A 26,903-nucleotide genomic window follows, 5' to 3' on the forward strand; every position below is an offset into this window, starting at 1 on the left:
CTCTGATGGCAGTGAGACATCAGCCACCTCGAACAGTGCAGTCTACCCTGCCAAAATGATCAGAACGTACCTGAGGAAAACAAAAGGCCTGAGAAAAGTAAAACTTGAGAAGTTTTTTCCAGACAAAAACAAGTTTTGTGAATCAGCCAGACTCCACATGAGAACTGGATAAATTGGTACCCCAGAAAAGTATAGATTACAGAAAAAACTGAAAACTGAACTGAAAAGAAAGTTAGTAAAACATTGAAATGAACATGATGAACACAAATATCTGTTTTTTATTAACTTATCTGGTCGTTTTTGGTATAGGTTTTAATCTCAATTTCCATGGATAGTTTTAGAGTTGGGAGTTTAAACCATAACGGGGCCAGAGATGCAAAAAACAGACTATGAGACTGCTAAACTCAAGAAGGTTGACGTTTTATTTATTCAAGAGACATACAGTGATGAACTTAATAAAACAAACTAGGAGAGAGAATGGGAGGGTAGAACATTTTTAAGCCACGGCACCACAGCGAGTGCAGGAGTGGGATTCCTCTTTTCAAAAGCTTTTAACCCACAGTCTGTAGAGGTGGAACATGTCGTCCAGGGAAGGTGCCTTTTAATAAGAGCCGGCTTTGAGCATTTTAATGTTGTTTTTATCAACATTTATGCTCCTAACAACGGTGCAGAGAGGAAACGCTTTTTAGAAAAAGTTAATGATAAATTAAAAGATTTTAATTTGTCAGATTATGTTTTTTTAGGCGGGGATTTTAATTGTACAGTGAACGAGCTTTTAGACCGCAATCATGCAGAGCCTCATCCAGCTTCCCAGCATGCTCTGCAGCAGATGGTCCATTGCCATGGCCTGGTGGATGTATGGAGGAGGATGCACACAAGCTCCAGACAGTACACATGGTCCCACTGCAGAGACAACAGGATCTCTGTAGCACGCCTTGACCGATTTTATTGTTTTAAACAACACTTTAATGTTGTTAAAACATGTTGCATTTCGCCTGTTGGTTTTACCGATCACTCCTTGGTTTTATGTAGTGTTTTTATCAGAGGTGTTGTACACAGAAGGCGCCTACTGGCATTTTAATTCGGTTTTAGCTGTTGATAGAAATTTTAAAGATGCTCTTAGTTATTTATGGTCTGATTTTAGAGAGAGGAAGAGCGAGTTTACAAGTTTGAGACATTGGTGGGACCATGGAAAAATACAAATCAGACAGTTATGTCAGCAGCACACACTCAATGTCACATGAGACATCACCAGATCTATTAGCGATCTGGAGACTGATATCGTGGAACTGCAACATCTGAGTGAGTCCACAGGAAATCGAGGATATATTGAAATCCTCAAAACCAAAAAGATGGCGTCAGCCGACCTGCTGGACAAAAAGGTACAAGGTGCGCTGGTCCGGTCCCGTATCCAGACCATCACGGAGACGGACGCTCCCTCTGGCTTCTTCTTTGGCTTAGAGAGGAAACGCGGGCAGAGGAAACAAATCCACTTGCTGCTGTCGGACACAGGGCAGGAGCTCACAGAACCAGGCCAGATCCAGAGCAGAGCTGTGGAGTTCTACTCACAACTGTACACAAGTGAGTACAATGGCAATAAACAGCTGTTTGACGAGTTCTGTGGTGAACTGCCACAGATCCAGCAGGACATGAAACAACAGCTAGAGTGCCCCCTATCAAGGGAAGAACTGTTTGCCGCCCTCCAGGGCATGCAAGGCGGGAAGGCCCCGGGCATTGACAGCCTCACTGTAGAGTTCTACAAGGCCTTCTGGGACATTTTTGCTCACGATATGCTCCAGGTTTTCAATGAGAGCCTGGCCCATGGTTCTCTCCCAGTCTCCTGCAGAAGAGCTATCATCACCCTTCTGCCAAAGAAAGGAAACCTACAGGAGATCAAGAACTGGCGCCCTGTGTCCCTCCTCTGCACAGACTATAAAATTCTCTCCAAAGCCCTCGCCAACCGCCTGAGAGAAGCCATGGAGTAGGTCATCCACCCGGACCAGGCGTATTGCGTGCCAGGCGGGTCCATGGTAGACAATGTCTACCTCATTCGGGATGTTTTGGAGGTCTCCAGCTCATTGGGTGTAAGTATAGGCTTGGTCGGATTAGATCAAGAAAAGGCATTTGACCGCGTTGAACACAGCTTCCTCTGGGAAACCATGGAGAAGTTTGGGTTCAGCGCTGGTTTCATTGCCAAGATCAAGGTGCTGTACAGTGACATTGAGAGTGTGCTGAAGGTCAGTGGTTGCTTGTGTGCTCCTTTTGGGGTGCACAGAGGTGTCCGACAGGGCTGTGCTCTGTCGTGGATGCTATGCACTCTCCCTGGAGCCCCTCCTCCAGAAACTAAGAGAAAATCTTCAAAGTCTGTTTTTACCCGGTTTTAATAAGAATTTGGTTTTGTCTGCCTACGCTGATGATGTTGTTGTTTTTGTAAAAAATCAAAAAGATGTGACCACACTAGAGACCCTCACAAAAAAGTTCTCTGCAGTCTCGGCAGCAAGGGTGAACTGGGGGAAAAGTGAAGGCCTCGCTGTTGGAAAGTGGCGTGAAGGCCTCCCAGTTCTCCCTCAAAATTCAGTGTGGAAGAGAGATGGTCTCAAATATCTCAGCATTTATGTGGGCAATGCAAAAACAGAAAAGAAAAACTGGGAAGACATAACGGAAAAAATAGATTCAAAACTACTAAAATGGAAATGGCTCCACCCCAAATGTCTTATAGAGGTAGAGTCTTGATTTTAAATCATCTTGCCGCTTCACTGCTGTGGCACCGACTGGCCTGCTTGGACCCCTCTCCAGGCCTGTTGGCTCAAATACAAGTCAAGATGGTAAAATTCTTCTGGGACCAGCTGCATTGGGTGCCACAGTCAGTGTTGTTTTTATCCAGAGAGGAGGAGGGCCAGGGCCTTGTCCACCTGGCCAGCAGAACAGCCACCTTTAGAATACAATTTGTCCAGAGGCACTTAACACGACCTCCAGATTTAGTGTGGAGGGATGTGGCTAGCTGTATTTTCAGACGCGTTAACAGCCTGGGACTGGATGCTGCTCTGTTTTTAACCGATTTTAGATTTTTAAGGTTAAATGGGTTACCTAAATTTTATCAGGGTGTTTTTAAATCCTGTTTGCTTTTTAACTGGGAAAGATCCCACAGTTTTAACTCTCTGCACTGGTTGTTAGAAGAGCCGCTAACAAATGGAGCCAGACTGGATGTGTGCAGCAACACCACGCCTGGGCTAAGGGGGGCACTGTGCCAAAAAAACCTAATAACCCTGAAACAGTTGATAGCTTCAGTGGGGCCAGCGCTGTCGACGCCCAAGCCTCCTACAGCGGTACAGTGAAGGCACAGGGTTCAGACAACAGACACCCCACTCACAAACAGTTTTTTTATCCGCTTTTAATCACAGTGTTTTAAACAAGTGTCCTTTCTGTGGTCAACCTGAAAACATCTTCCATGTTTTCACTGAGTGCAGCAGACTCACTAGGTTTTTTAGTTTTTTAACAAGTGTTTTTAACCTTTTTAACATTGCGTTCTCTGGCCATGTTTTTATCTGTGGTGTCAAACAAAATAAAACAGAAAAACAAAAGTGCCAATTGATAAATTATCTCTTAGCGGAAGCAAAACTGGCAATATACTTGACCTGCAGAGACAAAATTCAGACAGGCTCCACACAAGATCCTGTGACTGTGTGGACGATGGGTGTTAAAGCCCGACTCAGCTTAGAGTTCTGCTTCCACAGGGCCACAGGGTGCTTTGTACATTTTGAAAACATGTGGTGCTATGAGAACATCTTGTGCTGTGTAATGGATGGAGAGAAAATAATATATAACAAGTGCCTTATTTAAACATGATTTATGAATTTGTTTGATTTGTTTTATGTTTTTGGCTGAAAATGTTTTCCCTTGCAAATAGTTGTTAATAAATGAGTTTTTAAAAATCTTCTTCTTCTTCTTCTTCCGAGGAAATCATACTTCCCATGGGTGAAAACTCACCAAACTATGCACAAAGGTCCAGTCTCTTGCCAGATATCCTCAGCTGTAAACTCAAGCCAACAGTCCTGATGGTGGCGCTACAGCAGGCGTCTAAAGTTCAAAAATTTGAACATTCATAACAAATCAACCATATGTGCTACAACTTCACAACTTTTATCAAACTGTAGCCCCAACACTGAAGAAACTTTTGTACATTTAAACCTATTAAAATTATGAAGTTCATCACTCTGTTTTTTTTCAAAAACTGTAAAACTTCTTAAACCTATCTCCTCCCACAATTTTTGCTGAATTGACACCAAACTTGCTACAGAGCATCTTCAGACTGTCCTACACAAACTATAATTCTCAGATTTTTGATTTATCAAAAATTGAGCCTACAGCTCATCAAAATGTTTGAGTGTAAACAGTACTGTAAACATATACATGCAAATTCTTGCTAAATAAATCTTCAATGTTCATGAAAAAATGACAAAATTCTAGAGTCATGGTAGATGATGTGTGGCAAATTTCAGAATTTTATCTCAAAAACTGAATTTTGGACAGCATTTTGAATTTTGCTCTAATGTGAACAACTGGAGTCAGTGTAAAAATGGCAATTTTAAACATCAGTTTTTCACTTATGGAGCAAATCAATCATTGTTACAAACAAATTACCAACATCTCCACGCTGTCTACATGCAATATGTGTATTTTCAGATTTTTGTCTTAACTGATTTTTTTTACAGTGGTTTCAAATCTGCCTTTCCATGCACGGATGGCTGCTTTCCTACACAACAGTGAATGGCCAACTCAATTTGAGAAGCCACTGTTGAGTTGCTACTTGCCAATTAGCTCAAAGAGGTAGATGACCGTCTTAGGTTCCAGAGGTTGCGGATTCAAGCCTCAACTGGTGCAGAATCCACATTGTAATGTAAACATCTTCCTGTGCTTCAGCTTATTGCTTAAAATTGCCTGAGCCTGACTGATCACTGTGCAGCATCTTCAAGTCTTTTTTCTGCTAGAAAATCTGCCTTCTCATGCTTGAAAATAAACCAAACTTTGCACAAAGATCCAGTGTCAATACTTTAGTGTGAAACCATCTGAGGCTTCTCACTTTGCACATAGCTCAACTAGTTAAACATCAGTTTTTCACTTATGAAGCAAATCAATCATTGTTAAAACAAATTACCAACATCTCCATGCTGTCTAGATGCAATATGTGTATTTTCAGATTTTTGTTTCGATAACTGAATTTTTTACAGTGGTTTGAAATCTGCTTTTCCATGCATGGATGGCTGCTAAACCTGCACGTCTGGCTTAGTCAGTTTGTGAAGCTACACATGAATTGTCATTGACTAATTAGCTCAGTGAGATAGAAATTGATTCTTAGTCTCAGAGGTTGTGAGTTCAAGCCTCAGCTGATGCAAAAGGCAGATTGCATTGCTAAATGTCTTCCAATTCTTCTGCTTGTTGCTCAGAATTGCCTAAAAATGCCCGGACCCAACCCATCGCTGCGCAGCAGCTATAATTATCATTGTTGTGTGGCCTGGCTCAGGTTAAATCCTTTGTAAAACATGAAAAAATACATACAGAGAATGACAGCACAGAAACAACCAGACTCCTGACATTTTGCTAACAGCTAACGTTGCATTATTTACCAGAAATCAATTCTTCCTTGCTGCTCTCAAACAGTAGTTGCCAGTGGCTGCACAGCACAACTTGCTGTGTAGGCTATGAGGGTGGAGAAGAACTGATCTATGGGAAAACTGCAGTTTTATCTGGGTGTAAATCTACTTTAAAGTTTATCAATAAAGTATGTTGTATCGGATCCTTGCATTGACTCGTGTGCTCACGTATACCCGATCCAGCATTTTAGGCAATATCACAGGCATTTCCAAAACTGGTATTGGTATCAAAACAACTCTAATTTTTGAGACTCCACCACTGGCACAGTTTCTGGAGATCTGCCTGTATGCCCTGCAGTCATCTGTAATGAGTTTTTAAACAACACTCGATCGCATGGACCTTTCTGACAAACTAGTATCCTGCTAGCTATTGTACAAGTGTTGGATAATAAACTAAAAATCTACAGCACCATTCAACCAGGAGGCTCTTTTTCCATATGTCAATTTGACAGAGCAGAGGACTCCAGAGAGAGAAGCAGAGGAAACATGTGCTTTATGGTGAATAAGGACTGGTGTGACAGTGGGAATGTGAGGTGCTGTCCCGTTCCTGCTCACCCTGTATTGAAAAGGGATCTAACACTCTGGATCACTGCTAAAAGCCACTCAGAGGTGGCTGCAGAGTTGAGTTGCCACTTGCAATCAGAAGGAGTGACCATGCTGCCATCTTGTTGAGGTCAAGATATAAACAAACCATGACGCATGACCCCAGTGACGCGAGAGATGGAGCCAGTCAAAGGAGAATGTTCCAGAACACCACTACTGTCATCACAGATGACATCAATGAATTTTCTGAGTCTGTGGTGGATTTAATTTGTAAAACAACAGAAGCTTTTAAACCTCAAACTACAGTTAAATCATTCTACAATCAGAAATAATGGATTACTATACTATCTGGGAACATGAAGCTGTAAGTGGAGGCAAAAATGGACTGAATTACAGTGCACAAGTTGAAGGAGCCAACAGGATCACATTTCACCAGAGTTGTGCCTTGTATGACTTCATGTTGCATCTTCTCCCTGTGTCAGTGTGGGTTTCCTCCAGGTGCTCCAGCTTCCTCCCACAGTCCAAAGACTTGCAGGTTAATTGGTGACTCTAAATTGTCCGTAGATGTGAATGTGAGTGTGAATGGTTGTCTGTCGAGGATTAATGCCACATACAAGTTCAACTTCCATATCCAGAAGAAGTGCAGGTGGTGGGTGCAAGCTGGTACAGAGAAAAAAAAATCTATCATTCATCAAAAATCGAGGCTGGCCATTTTTCAGAACTTTCCGAACTCTGCTTTTCTAAAAGTTAACTTTTTTGTCCACATTGAGCTCAAGAACGCAGCTTTTCTTTCCTCTGGTACAGTTAAGCTGCTCTGCTACAGCCATTAATAGTGCATGAGTCGTGAATACATTTGGAGTGAAAACGGAGAGAGGCAGAGATGTGAGAAAGAAAAGATGAACAGAGGAACAAGAAGGAAAGAAAGGATACAATAAAGAGACGGAGAGGTTTTTTAGTGCAACAATCTCGCTGCAAAGCTCCAAGCTCCACTTGCCCAACTCATTGCGAACTCTGCAGAGCATTACCATCAGGACCATTTTCCATTAGCTTGCCTCTCACGCTGCCTTTTCTTACACTCATCTCTGCCTTTGTTATCTTTCTCTCTCTACCTTGTATTTTTCTTTTTCTTCTGGTTTCTTCATTCAGTCTGCAGCCTTTTTCTCATCTCGCCCCTCTTATCCAGTTCCGTATCTCTGCGGCGCTCTCATTTCATATCTCACAATGTGTCTCCATCCCCTCCGTGTGCCCTCATCCCTCACCCTGTCATCTCCTGTGGTCTCCTTAATCTACAACCTCACCTCGATGTCATTTCTCCCTCTCCGTCCTCCATCTCTTGCCGTCATTGTCTCTCCAGTCCTTCAACAAATCACTTTGGTTCTCAGCGACAGGCAGACAGCACACACTGGAGCTGGTTATCAGTAAATTGGGCCATCAATAATTCCTCTTATATATTTATTTATTGATTGCAAATGAGGCACACAGCTGAGAGCTACGAGTCTGTGCTTTGCTCAAGGGCAATTTAATTACCACATGGTTTCTATTTGGATGAAATGGTCTTCAATCTTATTAAGATGAAAATGGGAATTTATTTGACATGTTATTTGATCACGTTGCCAATAACACGGGCAGCCAATACAAGAAGATCAATGGTTTTCTGTTGCATGTTGACCACAATTTTATATACAGTTTGGTCATATTATGCTTACACGTGGAATGCACCAGGCTCTTTCATGTTTGTATAACTCATGTCAGTTTTGGGAACATTGTCTTACAGTGAGTTCATTGCAAACAAAATGCAAACATCAAAATGAAATCAGTTGTCTTGTATTTTTAAAGGAACAGATCCAACATTTTGTAAAATACTCTTAATCGTTCTCTTGTCGAGAGTTAGATGAAAAGATTGATACCAGAGTCATATCTGTACACGGAAAGCTACAGCCAGCAACCCATTAGCTTAGCTTAGCATAAAGAGCCAGGCTAGCTGCTTCCCCTTGTTTCCAGTCTTTATGCTAAGCTAAATAAGTGCCTCCTGGATCCATCACGCAAATATTCAAAAATGCCAAACTAATTTTTAAAGGCTCAGGCATGTAGGATTTAGGCAAATATACTGGCAGACATGGTATTTAATATCCATAACTATGTTTTCATTAGTGTATAATCACCTGAAAATGCGTTGGTTTTTTTGTACCTTGCAGCGGAAATACAAGGGACACAACATGTCGCGGTTCAAAAGTGGTTTGTGGGTCCCTTCTGAATGGACCGCAAGTAACTGGCAAATGTGTCACATTTGCAAAAAAAACCAAACACATTTTACGTTTAAGTGCAGTAAAATTCTGGCACAGAGCTTTTATTTTGAAGTGCCGTTTCCTGCTAGTGAGTGACTAACAGACAGCTCCTTGACAGAGACAGCAAACTAGCTTGACGACATGGCCAAACACAAGTATGAGGCCAAATATATCAAACTGTGCAGACAGTTGGGAACCACTATGCTGCAGCATGCCTGCAACAGAGCGCTTCATTTATAACCATTCTTTCTTCTCAGCGCACGGCTCTGCAGTCTTCCAACAAATAAAAACTACACAGTACTGTGTAAAAAAACAAGCAAAATATGTGTAAAAATGATTCATATAAATACCAGAGACAATGTGAAGCAGCAGGTTAACCTTGTGGGTGTTTTTACCTTTTACATTAAAATCAATCAATCAATCAATCAATCAATCAAATCAACGCCTCCTGTCATTAAAACAATCCACTTAAGTAATTTCATACCAGTTGGTAAAGGCCACATTTCAATACCCTGCATAAACAATTGCACTATCACTTGGCAAAACTAAATACACACCGCAGTAAAGCTGGCAGCAACCACATGCTGCAAAGACAGAGTCTATGTAGCGGGTAAAAACCGCTGCTCCATCCCGCCTTCATGTATTTCAGCTGTGAGAATGAGACGTTTATGTCTACATACAGTGCGCGTCCTCCTCCACAGAGTCTACCATGTTGTTTTACAGTGGTGAACAAACCAAACACTGGCTCTAGATAGGGGATATTCGCGTTTTTGCATGGGTCACTGGAGTTCTCCTACATGCTTGGCACTCGGGAGAAGTTTCAGTTGGTTGCAATCTGCAGCCTCACCACTAGATGTTGCTAAATCCTTCTCACAAGGCCTTTAAGAAAAGCAAAATAAACATGAGGCTAAACCCAGTTCTCAGACAATACCTTTTTTGTCTTTAATTAAAAATGTTTTAAATATTACACCATACATAACAGACCTACATGTATGAGGTAAATAGACCATCTAAGGCGGCTTGGATGGATAGAGTTCTGAATAAATGAGGATTGACTGCACCTGCAATTGTTGAGCGTCCTTAAACAGGACGCACTGGCATGAGCTGTGATAAATGAACTGCAGTCTCGGCCTCAACCCAGAAAACTCTCCCTTACCTTTTTGCGCGGCCCTTTGATTTATTCAGCTGAGGATCATGTCACTATATACACACAGTAAAGTTACTCCACACCTAAACTGGGAGATTACATTCATGACCTTGTGACATTTTGACCATTATGTTCAGTCATATATGTGTGTATATATCCTTTAATTTACTGACAAATCCTAATGATAATTATGGTGTTTATTGTGGTATGCTGTGAAATATTCCCTCTGGGAAAGAAACATATTGAAATATGACTGTTATATTTCTCTGGTTAAGAATGGACGAGCACTGTAACAGCTTTGGATACTCACCTGAACAGGGAAGTTGCATTCGCCCTTTCGTACAGCCTCCTCGTCTGCCTGCCACTGATGTGGTCTGCTGGCCTCTGGCACGCAGGTGGACTTCTTCCTCCTCAGGCTCCAACGATACTTGAACATCTCCGGGGTCACGTGCTCCCTGGTACTGTGGACAAAGAAAAGAGACGATGGTTTAGTTGCATTGCTCAGCCGACACAGCTGCATGTTAGCTCAGAAGAGGGGTGGGGGGGTCAAAATAAAATAAATAAATAAAATCAAAATCAACCAGCCACCCTCCTCCTCTGACAAGTAAAGAACAGTCCCTAAAGTGCGCTGAGGTTTGTGGAAATGTGAACTGCTCATTTCTCCTCTGAAATGTCACATACCTGTGTGCTGCCAGGGCTCGGCTGTTCAGGTATTTCTGGACAGTCATGACACCGACGAAGACTTCCGGTAAGCCATTATCTTGCGCCGCGGAGCACTATGGCCGCCGTATTTGACAGGAATAGGTATTTCTGTCTGTGTCTGTGACCCCGCGTTCAACCCACAACCGGCAGGATTCACCTTTAGTTTCTGCTGCGGCTTGGCTGCTCCCTGGTTTATCCAACCAGCATTAGCTTCTGTTCCTCAGCTCCACCGGTCAAGCTGGCGCTGATGTTTACATCCATGATCGTTGTCAGTAATGCCTGCTACGGTCCGGAGCATGCGCCGGCTCTCGCGTTGTTTTAGAGATACAAACTGTTAAAGCCAGTCAACCAATTGCTAGTCTCGCGATAACCGAATCCATGACTCTACAATCGATTCATCTAAGGATTCTCAGCTGATTCGTATCGATTGAGGAGGCTGCTACCGACGCAGCCGTATCCGGTCGTATCGGTTAATTGTTCCCAACCCTAGTGAAGAGGGATGGATTTCATTGATTAGCTCAAGCTCATTATGCAGTAATCATCCCTAACAAGGCAGCCAGTGCATTAGCGTCATAAACGCCACGATGCCCCATTGATTCTCCATTCAGAGACAGGCTGTACAAATCACACAGGTAGCACGTTAACGCTAATGAACACAAAGCATAGAGTGTGCTTTCATCTCCCCAAGAATGCAGAGCGAATGCTGATCACCGCACACACACACACACACACACACACACACACTCATGCACACACTCCAATCCTTCTCTGAGCACACACAATCCTCTCTGCGCTGCTTAATTAGACCATTCAGCCCGCTGGCCTGTTTAGCGATGCTAATTTCCCAGCACAATGAAACATGACGCCGTCAAAACATGACCTGTTTAAAAATGATAATTTTCATTCCTCCACAGTCACATCCCCCCTCAACAGACGACCTGCAGTACAATAACAACATCTCTCCTCGAACGCGACCTGCGTCGTCATCAAGACGGAGTTAATGATCAGAGTAGGGCTGCAACTAATTATCATTTTCATTGTTGATTCATCTGTCGATTAATTCTCTATTAATTCATTAGTTATTTGGTCTATAAAATGTCACAAAAATGGTGAAAATGTCTAAGATGAAGTCCTCAAATATCTTGTTTCGTCCAGAACTCAAAGATACTCAGTTTCCATTTCACAGTTAAGAAGCTTTTTCCTTTAGAAAAATACTCAAAACCAGTTAATCAATAATCAGATTAATTGGCAACTAATTTAATGGATGACAACTAATCAATTAGACAAAATAAACAGAACAGAAATAAGAACAGATATACAACAATATAAGGCTCAGTTAAAGGTATAATACGCAGGAATTGTCAGTTACTCTTTGAAACAGTATCACCACTGAAAGTGAAGGCCAACCCCAGAGTCACTCTTGTTCACTATCTTTGTGTTTTTCTCACACATGAACAATAGCAGGTATATTATGGGTCCCAGATATTATTTTATTTACTGAGAAGACTAAACTACACAGGGTACCCCAGCAGCCCTGTCTTTAACTGAAGTAAACGTAGAAATACCACACTGAAGAAAATACTTTGTTACACGTACAAGTATTACATTCAAAATCTTTCTCCAGTGAAAGTACATGAGTATTATACGACGGAGTATTAGGGTCACATTGAAGAAAAAAAATTCGAACATTTCGAGAATAGAGTCGAAATATTACGAGAATAAAGTCATAACTGAGAAAAAGTCATAATATTACAAGAATAAAGTCAAAATATTATGAGATTAAAATCATAATATTTTGAGAATAAAGTCATAATATTACGAGAATAAAGTCATAATTTAATGAGATTAAAGGCGTAATATTTTGAGAATAAAGTCATAATACTATGAGAATAAAGTCGAAATATTATGAGATTAAAGTCGTAATTTAACGAGATTAAAGTCATAATATTACAACAATAAAGCCGTAGTTTTTTAAGGAAATAACCAACAACAAACAGAATATCAGATTATCTTTCATGCAGTTGTAAGTAGCCTACTTAATTATGTTCGGGAACCGGCACCGTGCCGGTTCTGTGTCAGTCGAAACTCTGCCACTGATTGGCCAGTCTGACATTCTTCATAATACATAAAGAACGTTAGTGAAACACAAGTTAGTGGACACGTTACTCGTTCCACAGGCGAAGGACCCCGGACACATAGCCTACAGTAAATACACCGGTTGTAAGTAACTTTTAACATACGTGAGTCTTTGTGCCTCTTGACTCTTGTCCCCTAACTAACGCTTGTTTCTGTTTCACTAACGATATTTTCACCCCATTAAGTCACATCCCGTTATTTCCTCTGTAAACCTAACATTACAGCCACCCACCACTTCATCACTGTCCCCATCACTGTTTCAACATCTCCTTGCTTAGGCTAGTGTAATATTAATGTGCCTGCCGCGGCTGGATCTGTGAGCGCTTGGTGGCTAAGAAGAGTGTTAAGAGTGGGTCAGCTCGATCTTAAAACTCCTTCTTAGTGAAAGATCTTCTTAAGTTAAGTGAAAGATCTTCTTAAGCTTCTTAAGCGATCTGGGAAACGCGGCCATTATCATGTCAACATACAGGGAAAATGTGTCCAGAGTTTATGACATTTACGGGAGAGCTAGAGCCATTTGACTAAAGCTGACATTATTACTGCTGTAGCATGATGTTATTAGGCTAAATAGCCTACTACATTTCTAACAGTGTCTGAGCTGATGTATTGACACAGCATGCTTGTAGGCTGCTGTAGCGTTAGGTTTACAGAGGAAATAAGGGGATGTGACTTAATCATGTGAAAATATTGTTAGTGAAACAGAAACAAGCGTTAGTTAGGGGACAGGAGTCAAGAGGCACAAAGACTCATGTAGGCTATGTTAAAAGTTACTTACAACTGGTGTATTTACTGTAGGCTATGTGTCCGGGGTCCTTCGCCTGTGGAACGAGTAACGTGTCCACTAACTTGTCCCCAAACGAACGCATGTTTCTGTTAGGCCTATGTGTCGCTAATGTTCTTTATGTACTATGAAGGATGTCACACTGGCCAATCAGTGGCATAGCTGGGCCCAGAGTTTCGACTGACAAGCTTGAAATATCACCTTTGTTCAACAGTCATTTTTCCACACAACAGCCACACCATTACCTGGATTACTTCCTGGATTTCTAAAGAGCCATGGGCTGGATTTGCACTGCTTAAATAGTGAACTGATTGTGAACTGATTGACTGGTTACACCTGCATTACGGAGGTGTGTAGATGGACCAAACCAAGTGACAAAGCAACTTTAAAAGACAATAATGGACACTAATGGTTAATGTGAAAATGGATCCCTGTGTTAAAAGCATATGGATTTTGCACAAACAATATTAAAAGTGTGAACAGAGGATGACCTCGACTACAGTTAAAAAAACAGATAATGTGATATTAAAATGGATTGTGCTGGTGAGCGGGATTATAGAGTATAAGAACAGCGTACCACCTTCCCAGTTCATTGAGTCCCGCTAAAGAGGTGCTGTGGGGAGCTCTTTACATCTTTCTTTGAAGGTGAAGTTTATGTTATTTGTATTTAAAACCATGGTTAAAATGTATTTTCTTTGTTTATTTACTACTTTATTTGGATTCATTACTGTTAATTTTCTCTTTTCTGGTGTTGAATCCTTTTGTATTGGTTTATTGTTGATTGCAGGCAATCCAGGATTTTTCCCGTTTTGCTGCTTTTGATGTTGGGAAAATAAATCACCCTGCACCTTGCCTCAGTATGTGCTTGTCATCCTTTGTTGACCTATGTGAAGAGTCTGGTTCTAGTGATGGTCACACTTCCCTCACCTAAGTCATAGGTATGACACATGCATTACCTCCCCAAGGACAATCAGATCACAATTTAGTGTATCTGAGCACTAAATAAGGATAGACCGATACATCGGCCGGCCGATATATCGGCCGATATATTTGAGTTTTTTACTTGTATCGGCATCGGCCGATACGCGCGTGGGTTCGCGGATTTATTTTTCCCTGGCATGATTTACAGACAGGCATCCACAGGCAGCTCTGTGTTGCCGGAAGACCCTGCAGCACACATGCAGCGAATCCTACTGTGCACAGTAGTTGTTGTTTTATTTATGCTTCAGCTTAAATATTTGTTTATTTTATAAAGACATTACTGGAAGATTTAAGAGCACTGAACTCTTTTTTTTATTTTAATGTACAATAATAATAATAATAATAATAGTAATATTCTACCTGTTCTACCTCAACTTTCCATCTTGTTTTAGTATTTTTTACTGTTCAATAAATGTTTCTTATTTTAAACTTGAGTCATCTCTCGGTCATCGGCTAAGGGTGATGGAAAAAAATCGGTATCGGCATTGGCCCTAAAAAATCCATATCGGTCTATCCCTAGCACTAAATATAACCCGATTGTACACAGGCAGCCTGCAACCACTAAATTAGTGCGGGTGTGGTCGGATTGTACTGATCGGACTATCTTTTATGAGGACAATGATGTGGCCAGTAGAGTAACTGACTACATCAACTTCTGTGTCAATAAAGAGCTTCCCTGTAAAACAATCAAATGCTTTTCAAATAACAAACCATGGGTAACTAAGGATGTTAAGGTTTTGCCAATGGGGATACTGATAACATTAGAGCAGCACAGAAAGAGCTGAAAAGTGTTATTAGAAAGGCAAAGATTGTGTACAAATATAAAATAGAGGACAGAATGCAGGACCAGAATATCAAGGCTGTGTGGAATGGTCTGAAATCTATAACTGGCTGTGGTGTCACCAGAGGGGGTCTCCAGGAGGAGGGAGTAACTCCCAATGAGGTCAATTCATTCTTTGCCAGATTTGACAAGCTTGATTCTTCTCTTGAACAAGCTCAGGTTTCCTTATCACTACAGCAGAGAAATAGTAATAGTACATGTCCTCCTGTTACCATCACAGTCAACCAAGTTTGCCATCAGTTGAGGAGAATTAAGACAAACAAGTCAGCGGGTCCTGACAGGGTTCATCCCCGCACCCTAAAAATTTGTGCTGACCAGTTGTGTGATGTGTTCCATCATATTTTTTCACGCTCACTCTCTGCACCAAAAATTTTAAAGTTACCAACTATGTGGAAAACATCCTGTCTTGTTCCTATCCCCAAGAAAAAAGGGCAAGTTAAAGAGCTTAATGACCTGAGACTAGGCATGTAACGATATGTCGAATTTCATGGTGTCACGATAAAATAAATTCTCCATACCATCGTGGGAATGCCACGGTAGTTATATAGCTGCGTTCTCCTGCAGAGCCGGTAATATGACTGTATGACTACATTCCCCATAATCCTTTGCATGCAACTGCACGCGCAGGTGAGAGCAGACTCGTGCAGCTCAGCCTCCGACTCTGACCCGTGCGTGACCAGAGGAAACAGCGAATAAAAGTAAGGCAATTGATTGTTCTTCTCTGTGGATTTTCTCCGTGACCGTCCGTCATAGCGAGAAGCCACACATATCACGTGAAACAGTGGAATCGTGGCTTTCCGACAAGGTAGTCCAATGTTTTAACAGCGAAAAAAATGTTTAAAAAATTACACTAAAATAATGTGTAACAAAGCTTTCATACGGCTTTGCACACACATTACTTTTGGATGGATTACTCGAATGCAGGGTCGCACAGAAATGCCACGCATATCACATGAAAGTGCAGGACCAGAGCTTTCCTCTCCTCATCTCCTGTTCTGAGAAAGTGTTAGGGTCTCCTTGATGTCAAGATTGTCAACCTGGCATGAACAAACTGAGTGAATGTGTGTTTTTGAGTTTTTCTATGACTTCCAGGGAAATGGCTAGGTTTTATTTATTTTGGTTTTCTTTTACACACATCTCTACCCACCTCTCTCTCTCTGTCTCTCACTCTCTCTCTCTGTATCTGTGAGTGAGGGATTGTGTGTTATTGAGTTTACATTATTATTTCTAATTTATTAATTTTATTTGTTGTTGCAGGGTCTGATTGTTCTAAGTTCTGTATATTTGATGAATATTAAGACTGCTCTATCCTCATAATTTGATGTCATTCAGATGACTTTCTAGTAATAGTACTACACTACTTTTGTTCAGAGTAGGTTAAAAAATACTGAATGTTTCCATTTTCATATTCTGACACTATAGTTTTAATTGACATGGCTTAGTTATGGCACTTTAATGTCCGCCTACCAATATTAGAGCCTCTTGCTATGCAGGTCCAGCCTTATCGGGATCCTCTCCAGTTTGCTTACAGGAAAGGAGTCAGGGTTGACGATGCTCTCCTGTATATACTGCATAGCATATAGTCATCTGGAAAAAGCTGGTAGTTCTGTTCGAGTGACATTTTTGATTTCTCAAGTGCATTCAACACTATTCAGCCACATCTGCTGGCCTCTAAACTGATGAATTGTAATCTTCATAGCACGAGTAGTAGTATAGATAGATAGTATAGAGAGGAAGTTGATAAATTTGTCAAATGGTGTGAGAGCAATTATTTAATCCTAAATGTCAGTAAAAGTTAGTTATTGACTTCAGAAGAAATAAAGACAAGCCTGCTCCAGTCTTCATTAATGGAAACCCAACTGAGATTGTCTCATCATATAAATACCTGGGTGTTGTTGAAGAAATTCACTCAAGTCCTAGTTCAAAGTTTGCTGTGGTGTTGGAAGTTTATTAGATGTCCGGGCATCGGTGAGTGGACTGACACAGAGTGGGTCTGTGACATTGGACTGACCCAGAGCAAATGAAATGGAAGCATTTTATACAGTAAGACCAAGGCAGTGATCAGTACAGAAACAATAGGCAGAAAGTAAGGACATTTGCATTCAAGCCTTACAATGTGACACACAGGCAAGATCAAGGGATAACTTAGTGGGGGAGGTGGTTCTCAGGTGATCACTTGACAATGTTAACTGAAAAGAGTCTCAACAGGAGGAGGTTCTACATGAAGAGAAAGCCATAGATGAAATCATCAGGGGATAATAATGATCAAGGGCAGTCATGAAGGAGGATTGTAACGTCACTAGATCAAGGTGCTGGTCTCAGGCGTCACTTGATTTACATCACATCTCTGCTTATTGAATGTTTTTATCAAAGCATTGTAGCCAGTGTGCTATTGTATACTGTTATGCGCTGGGGCAACAGCAATTTAGCGATGATAAAAACAGAATCAATAAGTTTATTAAAAAGGCTGGATCCATAGTTGGATGTCCATGTGTTTCCCTTGACAGTGTTATGGAAGTTAGAACTAGGAGGAGGCTGAAGTCCATACTAGATCATGATAGTCACCCTCTGCAGTGCATATTCAGCAGCCTGCGGAGTACTGTCAGTGGTCGGCTTTTAATGCCAAAATGCTCTACTGAGCGTTTTAGAAGGACATTTGTTCCCACAGCTATAAGGCTTGTCTATAAAGGTTAATGCTACCTGTTTCTGTATGGCTGTATTCACAGCAAAGTAAAGGCCTAAATTATGTCTTCCTCCACAGACTCCACACTGTGCCTCAACCCTGAAGTGTACTGGAGTCTGCAGTATTATATTGGATTGTGCATTATTGGAGCTGTTGTTTTTTGTTTTGTTTTGGAATGTGATGCAATTATTGTAACTGGCATCACTGCATTGTAGATCCTTGCCACCAATCAGTGTTTCTTGGGAGTGTCTGTGTACATTTCTGTATTGTTTGTTGACTTGTATGTATATTTTATGCAGCCCTTTGTGGCATCTGTTTTTCTGTGTCATTTCTTATGCACTGGTGACCAGATCAATTTCCCCTCTAGGGATTAATAAAGTTTATTTATTTATTTATTTATTTAAGTACCAAAACTAAAAGTAGTCCTACTCACTCATAGACCAATATCTAATCTTCCCTTTATGTCAAAGATCCTTGAGAAAGTAGTCGCAGACCAGCTGTGTGATTTTCTCCATGATAATAATTTATTTGAGGAATTTCAGTCAGGATTTACAGTGCATCATAGCACTGAGACAGCTCTAGTTAAAATTACAAATGACCTTCTGATTGCTTCAGACAAAGGACTTGTCTCTGTACTTGTTTTATTAGATCTTAGTGCGGTGTTTGACACAATTGACCATCAAATCCTACTGCAGAGACTGGATCACTTAATTGGCCTAAAAGGTTCTGCACTGAGCTGGTTTAAATCTTATTTATCTGATCGTTTTCAGTTTGTTGTTCATAATGAATCATCCTTACGTACCAAAGTTTGTTTTGGAGTTCCATGAGTTCTGTGCTCGGACCAATCCTATTTACTCTATATATTCTTCCTTTAGGTAACATCATTAGAAATCACTCGATAAATTTCCATTGTTATGCGGATGATACTCAGTTGTATTTATCGATGAAGCCAGAAGAAAGTAATCAATTAACTAAACTCCATAACTGCCTTAAAGACATAAAAACTTGGATGAGCACCAATTTCCTGATGTTAAATTCAGACAAAACTGAAGTTATTGTTCTTGGCCCCAAACAACTCAGAGACTCTTTATCTGATGACATAGTTTCTCTAGATGGCATTGCTCTGGCCTCTAGCACTACCGTAAGAAACCTCGGAGTAATATTTGATCAAGATTTGTCGTTTAATTCTCATTTAAAACAGACCTCACGGACTGCATTTTTTCATCTGCGTAATATTGCGAAAATTAGGCCTATCCTGACCCGAAAAGATGCAGAAAAATTGGTCCACGCTTTTGTTACCTCTAGGCTGGATTACTGTAACTCCCTATTATCAGGTAGCTCTAGTAAGTCCTTAAAAACTCTCCAGCTAATTCAGAATGCAGCAGCACGTGTACTAACAGGAACTAAAAAACGAGATCATATTTCTCCTGTTTTAGCTCCTCTGCACTGGCTCCCTGTAAAATCCAGAAGTGAATTTAAAATCCTACTGTTAACTTATAAAGCTAAATGGTCTAAATGGTCAAGCTCCGTCATATCTTAGAGAGCTCATAGTGCCATATTATCCCACCAGAACACTGCGCTCTGAGAACGCAGGGTTACTTGTGGTCCCTAAAGTCTCCAAAAGTAGATCAGGAGCCAGAGCCTTCAGCTATCAGGCTCCTCTCCTGTGGAATCATCTTCCTGTTACGGTCCGGGAGGCAGACACCGTCTCCACATTTAAGACTAGACTTAAGACTTTCCTCTTTGATAAAGCTTATACTTAGGGCCGGCTCAGGCTTGCCCTGTACCAGCCCCTAGTTAGGCTGACTTAGGCCTAGTCTGCCGGAGGACCCCCCCTATAATACACCGGGCACCCTCTCTCCTTCTCTCTCTCTCTCTGTCTCTCTCTCTCTCTCATATTCTATTACTGCATCTTGCTAACTCGGCCATTCTGGATGTCACTAACTCGGTCTCTTCTCCGGAGCCTTTGTGCTCCACTGTCTCTCAGATTAACTCATATCAGCGGTGCCTGGACAGCGTGACGTGTGTGGTTGTGCTGCTGCCGTGGTCCTGCCAGATGCCTCCTGCTGCTGCTGCCATCATTAGTCATTAGTCATACTTCTACTGTTATTATACACATATGACTATTGTCACACATGTATACTACCAGATATTAATACATACTTTCAACACATTGTATCACAGTGGCTAGAACTATAACTATAATACTATTACTTTCAATAATGTTGTAAGCTACTGTCATTACCTGCATCTCTCTCTCTCTCTCTCTCTCTCTCTCTCTCTCTCTCTCTCTCATTGTGTCATACGGATTACTGTTAATTTATTATGCTGATCTGTTCTGTACGACATCTATTGCACGTCTGTCCATCCTGGAAGAGGGATCCCTCCTCAGTTGCTCTTCCTGAGCTTTCTACCATTTTTTTCCCCGTTAAAGGGTTTTTTTTGGGGAGTTTTTCCTTAACCGCTGTGAGGGTCCAAAGGACAGAGGGATGTCGTATGCTGTAAAGCCCTGTGAGGCAAATTGTGATTTGTGATATTGGGCTTTATAAATAAAATTGATTGATTGATTGATTGATTGACTATGAAGAATGGGCCATTTCAGAATAATGTAAATTAAATTCCTTGATTTATAATCACTGATACATGATATATATATATATATATATATATATATATATATATATATATATATATATATATATATATATATATATATATATATATATATATATATATATATATATATAGCCTATATAGATAGATATAGATATACACACACATATATATACTGTATAAACACAATATACACAATACAAAACATAGTATAGCATATTAATAAATGTATTAATATATTTTAATAAAGAAAAAGCTTGTATGTTTATACAGTATATTTCTTGCTTTATCAATGGGGTTGGGACCATCAGTTGTGTTGTGCAGAAGTCAGGTTAATACACAGCCGACAGCCCTATTGGACAACTGTTAAAATTCATATTATGGCAAGAACCAATCAGCTAACTAAAGAAAAACGAGTGGCCATCATTACTTTAAGAAATGAAGGTCAGTCAGTCTGGAAAATTGCAAAAACTTTAAATGTGTCCCCAAGTGGAGTTGCAAAAACCATCAAGCGCTACAACGAAACTGGCACACATGAGGACCGACCCAGGAAAGGAAGACCAAGAGTCACCTCTGCTTCTGAGGATAAGTTCATCCGAGTCACCAGCCTCAGAAATCGCAAGTTAACAGCAGCTCAGATCAGAGACCAGATGAATGCCACGCAGAGTTCTAGCAGCAGACCCACCTCTAGAACAACTATTAAGAGGAGACTGCGCGAATCAGGCCTTCATGGTCAAATAGCTGCTAGGAAACCACTGCTAAGGAGAGGCAACAAGCAGAAGACATTTGTTTGGGCCAAGAAACACAAGGAATGGACATTAGACCAGTGGAAATCTGTGCTTTGGTCTGATGAGTCCAAATTTGAGATCTTTGGTTCCAACCGCTGTGTCTTTGTGAGACGCAGAAAAGGTGAACGGATGGATTCCACATGCCTGGTTCCCACTGTGAAGCATGGAGGAGGAGGTGTGATGGTGTGGGGGTGTTTTGTTGGTGACACTGTTGGGGATTTATTCAAAATTGAAGGCACACTGAACCAGCATGGCTACCACAGCATCCTGCAGCGACATGCCATCCCATCCGGTTTGCGTTTAGTTGGACGATCATTTATTTTCCAACAGGACAATGACCCCAAACACACCTCCAGGCTGTGTAAGGGCTATTTGACCAAGAAGGAGAGTGATGGAGTGCTGCGGCAGATGACCTGGCCTCCACAGTCACCGGACCTGAACCCAATCGAGATGGTTTGGGGTGAGCTGGACCGCAGAGTGAAGGCAAAGGGGCCAACAAGTGCTAAACACCTCTGGGAACTCCTTCAAGACTGTTGGAAAACCATTTCAGGTGACTACCTCTTGAAGCTCATGGAGAGAATGCCAAGAGTGTGCAAAGCAGTAATCAGAGCAAAGGGTGGCTATTTTGAAGAAACTAGAATATAAAACATGTTTTCAGTTATTTCACCTTTTTTTGTTAAGTACATAACTCCACATGTGTTCATTCATAGTTTTGATGCCTTCAGTGAGAATCTACAATGTAAATAGTCATGAAAATAAAGAAAACGCATTGAATGAGAAGGTGTGTCCAAAGGTGTGGCCTGTACTGTGTATATATATATATATATATATATATATATATATATATATATATATATATATTCCACTCTGGGGTTGAGGTGAATAAAAGAACTGTGTTGTGACCTAAATAACATGCTGTTGCTATCTGCAGAAAGTATTAAAGCATGAAATCCGCATTTTAATGTCGAAAGCATCCTGTATCATAACTACACGTGTGCCGTTTGTAACAAACCAAACCGCGTGAAAATCAGTTGAAAATTCAGTGAGTTATTCTATTTTACTTGTGCATACAGCTCCTTTCTCAATAGAAGTGAATGAACTGTGGAGCGAGCGAGACCCATCCAAGATGGCGGCGGCGGACGTCAGTTCCAATAGGCAGCGGCAGTCAATGCGGCGTCTATGTATATACAGTACAGGCCAAAAGTTTGGACACACCTTCTCATTCAATGCGTTTTCTTTATTTTCATGACTATTTACATTGTAGATTCTCACTGAAGGCATCAAAACTATGAATGAACACATGTGGAGTTATGTACTTAACAAAAAAAGGTGAAATAACTGAAAACATGTTTTATATTCTAGTTTCTTCAAAATAGCCACCCTTTGCTCTGATTACTGCTTTGCACACTCTTGGCATTCTCTCCATGAGCTTCAAGAGCTAGTCACCTGAAATGGTTTCCACTTCACAGGTGTGCCTTATCAGGGTTAATTAGTGGAATTTCTTGCTTTATCAATGGGGTTGGGACCATCAGTTGTGTTGTGCAGAAGTCAGGTTAATACACAGCCTACAGCCCTATTGGACAACTGTTAAAATTCATATTATGGCAAGAACCAATCAGCTAACTAAAAAAAATGAGTGGCCATCATTACTTTAAGAAATGAAGGTCAGTCAGTCCGGAAAATTGCAAAAACTTTAAATGTGTCCCCAAGTGGAGTCGCAAAAACCATCAAGCGCTACAACGAAACTGGCACACATGAGGACCGACCCAGGAAAGGAAGACCAAGAGTCACCTCTGCTTCTGAGGATAAGTTCATCCGAGTCACCAGCCTCAGAAATCGCAAGTTAACAGCAGCTCAGATCAGAGACCAGATGAATGCCACACAGAGTTCTAGCAGCAGACCCATCTCTAGAACAACTGTTAAGAGGAGACTGCGCGAATCAGGCCTTCATGGTCAAATAGCTGCTAGGAAACCACTGCTAAGGAGAGGCAACAAGCAGAAGACATTTGTTTGGGCCAAGAAACACAAGGAATGGACATTAGACCAGTGGAAATCTGTGCTTTGGTCTGATGAGTCCAAATTTGAGATCTTTGGTTCCAACCGCCGTGTCTTTGTGAGACGCAGAAAAGGTGAACGGATGGATTCCACATGCCTGGTTCCCACTGTGAAGCATGGAGGAGGAGGTGTGATGGTGTGGGGGTGTTTTGCTGGTGACATTGTTGGGGATTTATTCAAAATTGAAGGCACACTGAACCAGCATGGCTACCACAGCATCCTGCAGCGACATGCCATCCCATCCGGTTTGCGTTTAGTTGGACGATCATTTATTTTTCAACAGGACAATGATCCCAAACACACCTCCAGGCTGTTTAAGGGCTATTTGACCAAGAAGGAGAGTGATGGAGTGCTGCGGCAGATGACCTGGCCTCCACAGTCACTGGACCTGAACCCAATCGAGATGGTTTGGGGTGAGCTGGACCGCAGAGTGAAGGCAAAGGGGCCAACAAGTGCTAAACACCTCTGGGAACTCCTCCAAGACTGTTGGAAAACCATTTCAGGTGACTACCTCTTGAAGCTCATGGAGAGAATGCCAAGAGTGTGCAAAGCAGTAATCAGAGCAAAGGGTGGCTATTTTGAAGAAACTAGAATATAAAACATGTTTTCAGTTATTTCACCTTTTTTTGTTAAGTACATAACTCCACATGTGTTCATTCATAGTTTTGATGCCTTCAGTGAGAATCTACAATGTAAATAGTCATGAAAATAAAGAAAACGCATTGAATGAGAAGGTGTGTCCAAAGGTGTGGCCTGTACTGTGTATATATATATATATATATATATATATATATATATATTCCACTCTGGGGTTGAGGTGAATAAAAGAACTGTGTTGTGACCTAAATAACATGCTGTTGCTATCTGCAGAAAGTATTAAAGCATGAAATCCCGCATTTTTAATGTACGAAAGCATCCTGTATCATAACTACACGTGTGCCGTTTGTAACAAACCAAACCGTGAAAATCAGTTGAAAATTCAGTGAGTTATTCTATTTTACTTGTGCATACAGCTCCTTTCTCAATAGAAGTGAATGCACTGTGGAGCCGAAGCGAGACCCATCCAAGATGGCGGCCGGCGAGGACGTCAGTTCCAATAGGCAGCGGCAGTCAATGCGGCGTCTATGTATATACAGTACAGGCCAAAAGTTTGGACACACCTTCTCATTCAATGCGTTTTCTTTATTTTCATGACTATTTACATTGTAGATTCTCACTGAAGGCATCAAAACTATGAATGAACACATGTGGAGTTATGTACTTAACAAAAAAAGGTGAAATAACTGAAAACATGTTTTATATTCTAGTTTCTTCAAAATAGCCACCCTTTGCTCTGATTACTGCTTTGCACACTCTTGGCATTCTCTCCATGAGCTTCAAGAGCTAGTCACCTGAAATGGTTTCCACTTCACAGGTGTGCCTTATCAGGGTTAATTAGTGGAATTTCTTGCTTTATCAATGGGGTTGGGACCATCAGTTGTGTTGTGCAGAAGTCAGGTTAATACACAGCCTACAGCCCTATTGGACAACTGTTAAAATTCATATTATGGCAAGAACCAATCAGCTAACTAAAGAAAAATGAGTGGCCATCATTACTTTAAGAAATGAAGGTCAGTCAGTCCGGAAAATTGCACAAACTTTAAATGTGTCCCCAAGTGGAGTCGCAAAACCATCAAGCGCTACAACGAAACTGGCACACATGAGGACCGACCCAGGAAAGGAAGACCAAGAGTCACCTCTGCTTCTGAGGATAAGTTCATCCGAGTCACCAGCCTCAGAAATCGCAAGTTAACAGCAGCTCAGATCAGAGACCAGATGAATGCCACACAGAGTTCTAGCAGCAGACCCATCTCTAGAACAACTGTTAAGAGGAGACTGCGAATCAGGCCTTCATGGTCAAATAGCTGCTAGGAAACCACTGCTAAGAGAGGCAACAAGCAGAAGAGATTTGTTTGGGCCAAGAAACACAAGGAATGGACATTAGACCAGTGGAAATCTGTGCTTTGGTCTGATGAGTCCAAATTTGAGATCTTTGGTTCCAACCGCCGTGTCTTTGTGAGGCGCAGAAAAGGTGACGGATGGATTCCACATGCCTGGTTCCCACTGTGAAGCATGGAGGAGGAGGTGTGATGGTGTGGGGGTGTTTTGCTGGTGACATTGTTGGGGATTTATTCAAAATTGAAGGCACACTGAACCAGCATGGCTACCACAGCATCCTGCAGCGACATGCCATCCCATCCGGTTTGCGTTTAGTTGGACGATCATTTATTTTTCAACAGGACAATGATCCCAAACACACCTCCAGGCTGTTTAAGGGCTATTTGACCAAGAAGGAGAGTGATGGAGTGCTGCGGCAGATGACCTGGCCTCCACAGTCACTGGACCTGAACCCAATCGAGATGGTTTGGGGTGAGCTGGACCGCAGAGTGAAGGCAAAGGGGCCAACAAGTGCTAAACACCTCTGGGAACTCCTCCAAGACTGTTGGAAAACCATTTCAGGTGACTACCTCTTGAAGCTCATGGAGAGAATGCCAAGAGTGTGCAAAGCAGTAATCAGAGCAAAGGGTGGCTATTTTGAAGAAACTAGAAAATAAAACATGTTTTCAGTTATTTCACCTTTTTTTGTTAAGTACATAACTCCACGTGTGTTCATTCATAGTTTTGATGCCTTCAGTGAGAATCTACAATGTAAATAGTCATGAAAATAAAGAAAACGCATTGAATGAGAAGGTGTGTCCAGACTTTTGGCCTGTACTGTATGTCTATGTGTCTTGAAGTCTTGAAGAAGAAAATGCAAATAGGTTGATTGATATAATGCAGCCACATTCTTAAAATGAAAAAGCATTTCTGGAAATGCATTTTAATTTTCAAATTTTACATTTCAAATTGAATTTTGGAATCTATTTGCTGGGGCATATTTTGAAAATTAAATCTCAAATGACTTTTTCTTTTTCATTTTAATTAAGTAAAAGAATGAGCAGTCTTGAAGAAGAAAATTAAAATGCAAATAGGATGACTGATGATTAATTTTATATATGAGTCAAATAATGCAGCCACATTCTTAAAATGAAAAAGCATTTCTGCAAATACATTTTAATTTAAATATTAGTCACGATTCGCTTCCATATAATACACCTACCTTCTGCCATTGTATTTTTTTCAATTGCTGCTGCTGAGGATCAAGGAGCTGTAAAATATAAATACATTTAAAAACTTTAGATAAGATAAAGACTTCAGAACAATGTGCAGTATTGTTCTTAGACAATATGCATACCTCTGTTGTTTCATATACATCTCAATGATAAATAACATGGTGTCTCTCTTTAATGATCAGAGTAGGGCTGCAACTAATTATCATTTTCACTGTTGATTCATCTGTTGATTATTTTCTCTATTAATTCATTAGTTGTTTGGTCTATAAAATGTCACAAAATGGTGAAAATGTCCAAGATGAAGTCCTCAAATATCTTGTTTCGTCCAGAACTCAAAGATATTCAGTTGCCATTTCACATTTAAGAAGCTTTTTCCTTTAGAAAAATACTCAAAACCAGTTAATTGATAATCAGATTAGTTGGTAACTAATTTAATGGAAGACAACTAATCAATTAACTGATTAATTGTTGCAGCTGTAGATCAGAGCGCCAAGAATGCAAGACAAAATAAAGAGAACAGAAATAAGAACAGATATACAACAATA

At 40.9% G+C, this 26,903-nt stretch overlaps 1 protein-coding gene across 5 annotated transcripts in view; it reads right to left on the minus strand.

Annotated features, from left to right (window-relative positions):
* Positions 1 to 26,903, minus strand: part of LOC125893022 (uncharacterized) — a 158,527-nt gene that overhangs the window by 123,061 nt on the left and 8,563 nt on the right. For all 5 annotated transcript variants that reach the window (XR_007449825.1, XR_007449827.1, XR_007449826.1 and 2 more), the window contains exons 2-3: positions 26,346 to 26,393; positions 9,937 to 10,087 (exon numbers count right to left, since the gene is read on the minus strand). Coding sequence is in view for 1 of the 5 variants with exons in the window: in XM_049583427.1 (XP_049439384.1) it covers positions 9,937 to 10,062 (126 nt within the window). In the remaining 4 variants the exon portion in view is untranslated. The remainder of the gene's footprint in view (positions 1 to 9,936; positions 10,088 to 26,345; positions 26,394 to 26,903) is intronic.

The sequence above is a fragment of the Epinephelus fuscoguttatus genome, linkage group LG8 (genome assembly GCF_011397635.1).
Source record: "Epinephelus fuscoguttatus linkage group LG8, E.fuscoguttatus.final_Chr_v1".
In the NCBI taxonomy this organism is placed as follows: domain Eukaryota; kingdom Metazoa; phylum Chordata; class Actinopteri; order Perciformes; family Serranidae; genus Epinephelus; species Epinephelus fuscoguttatus.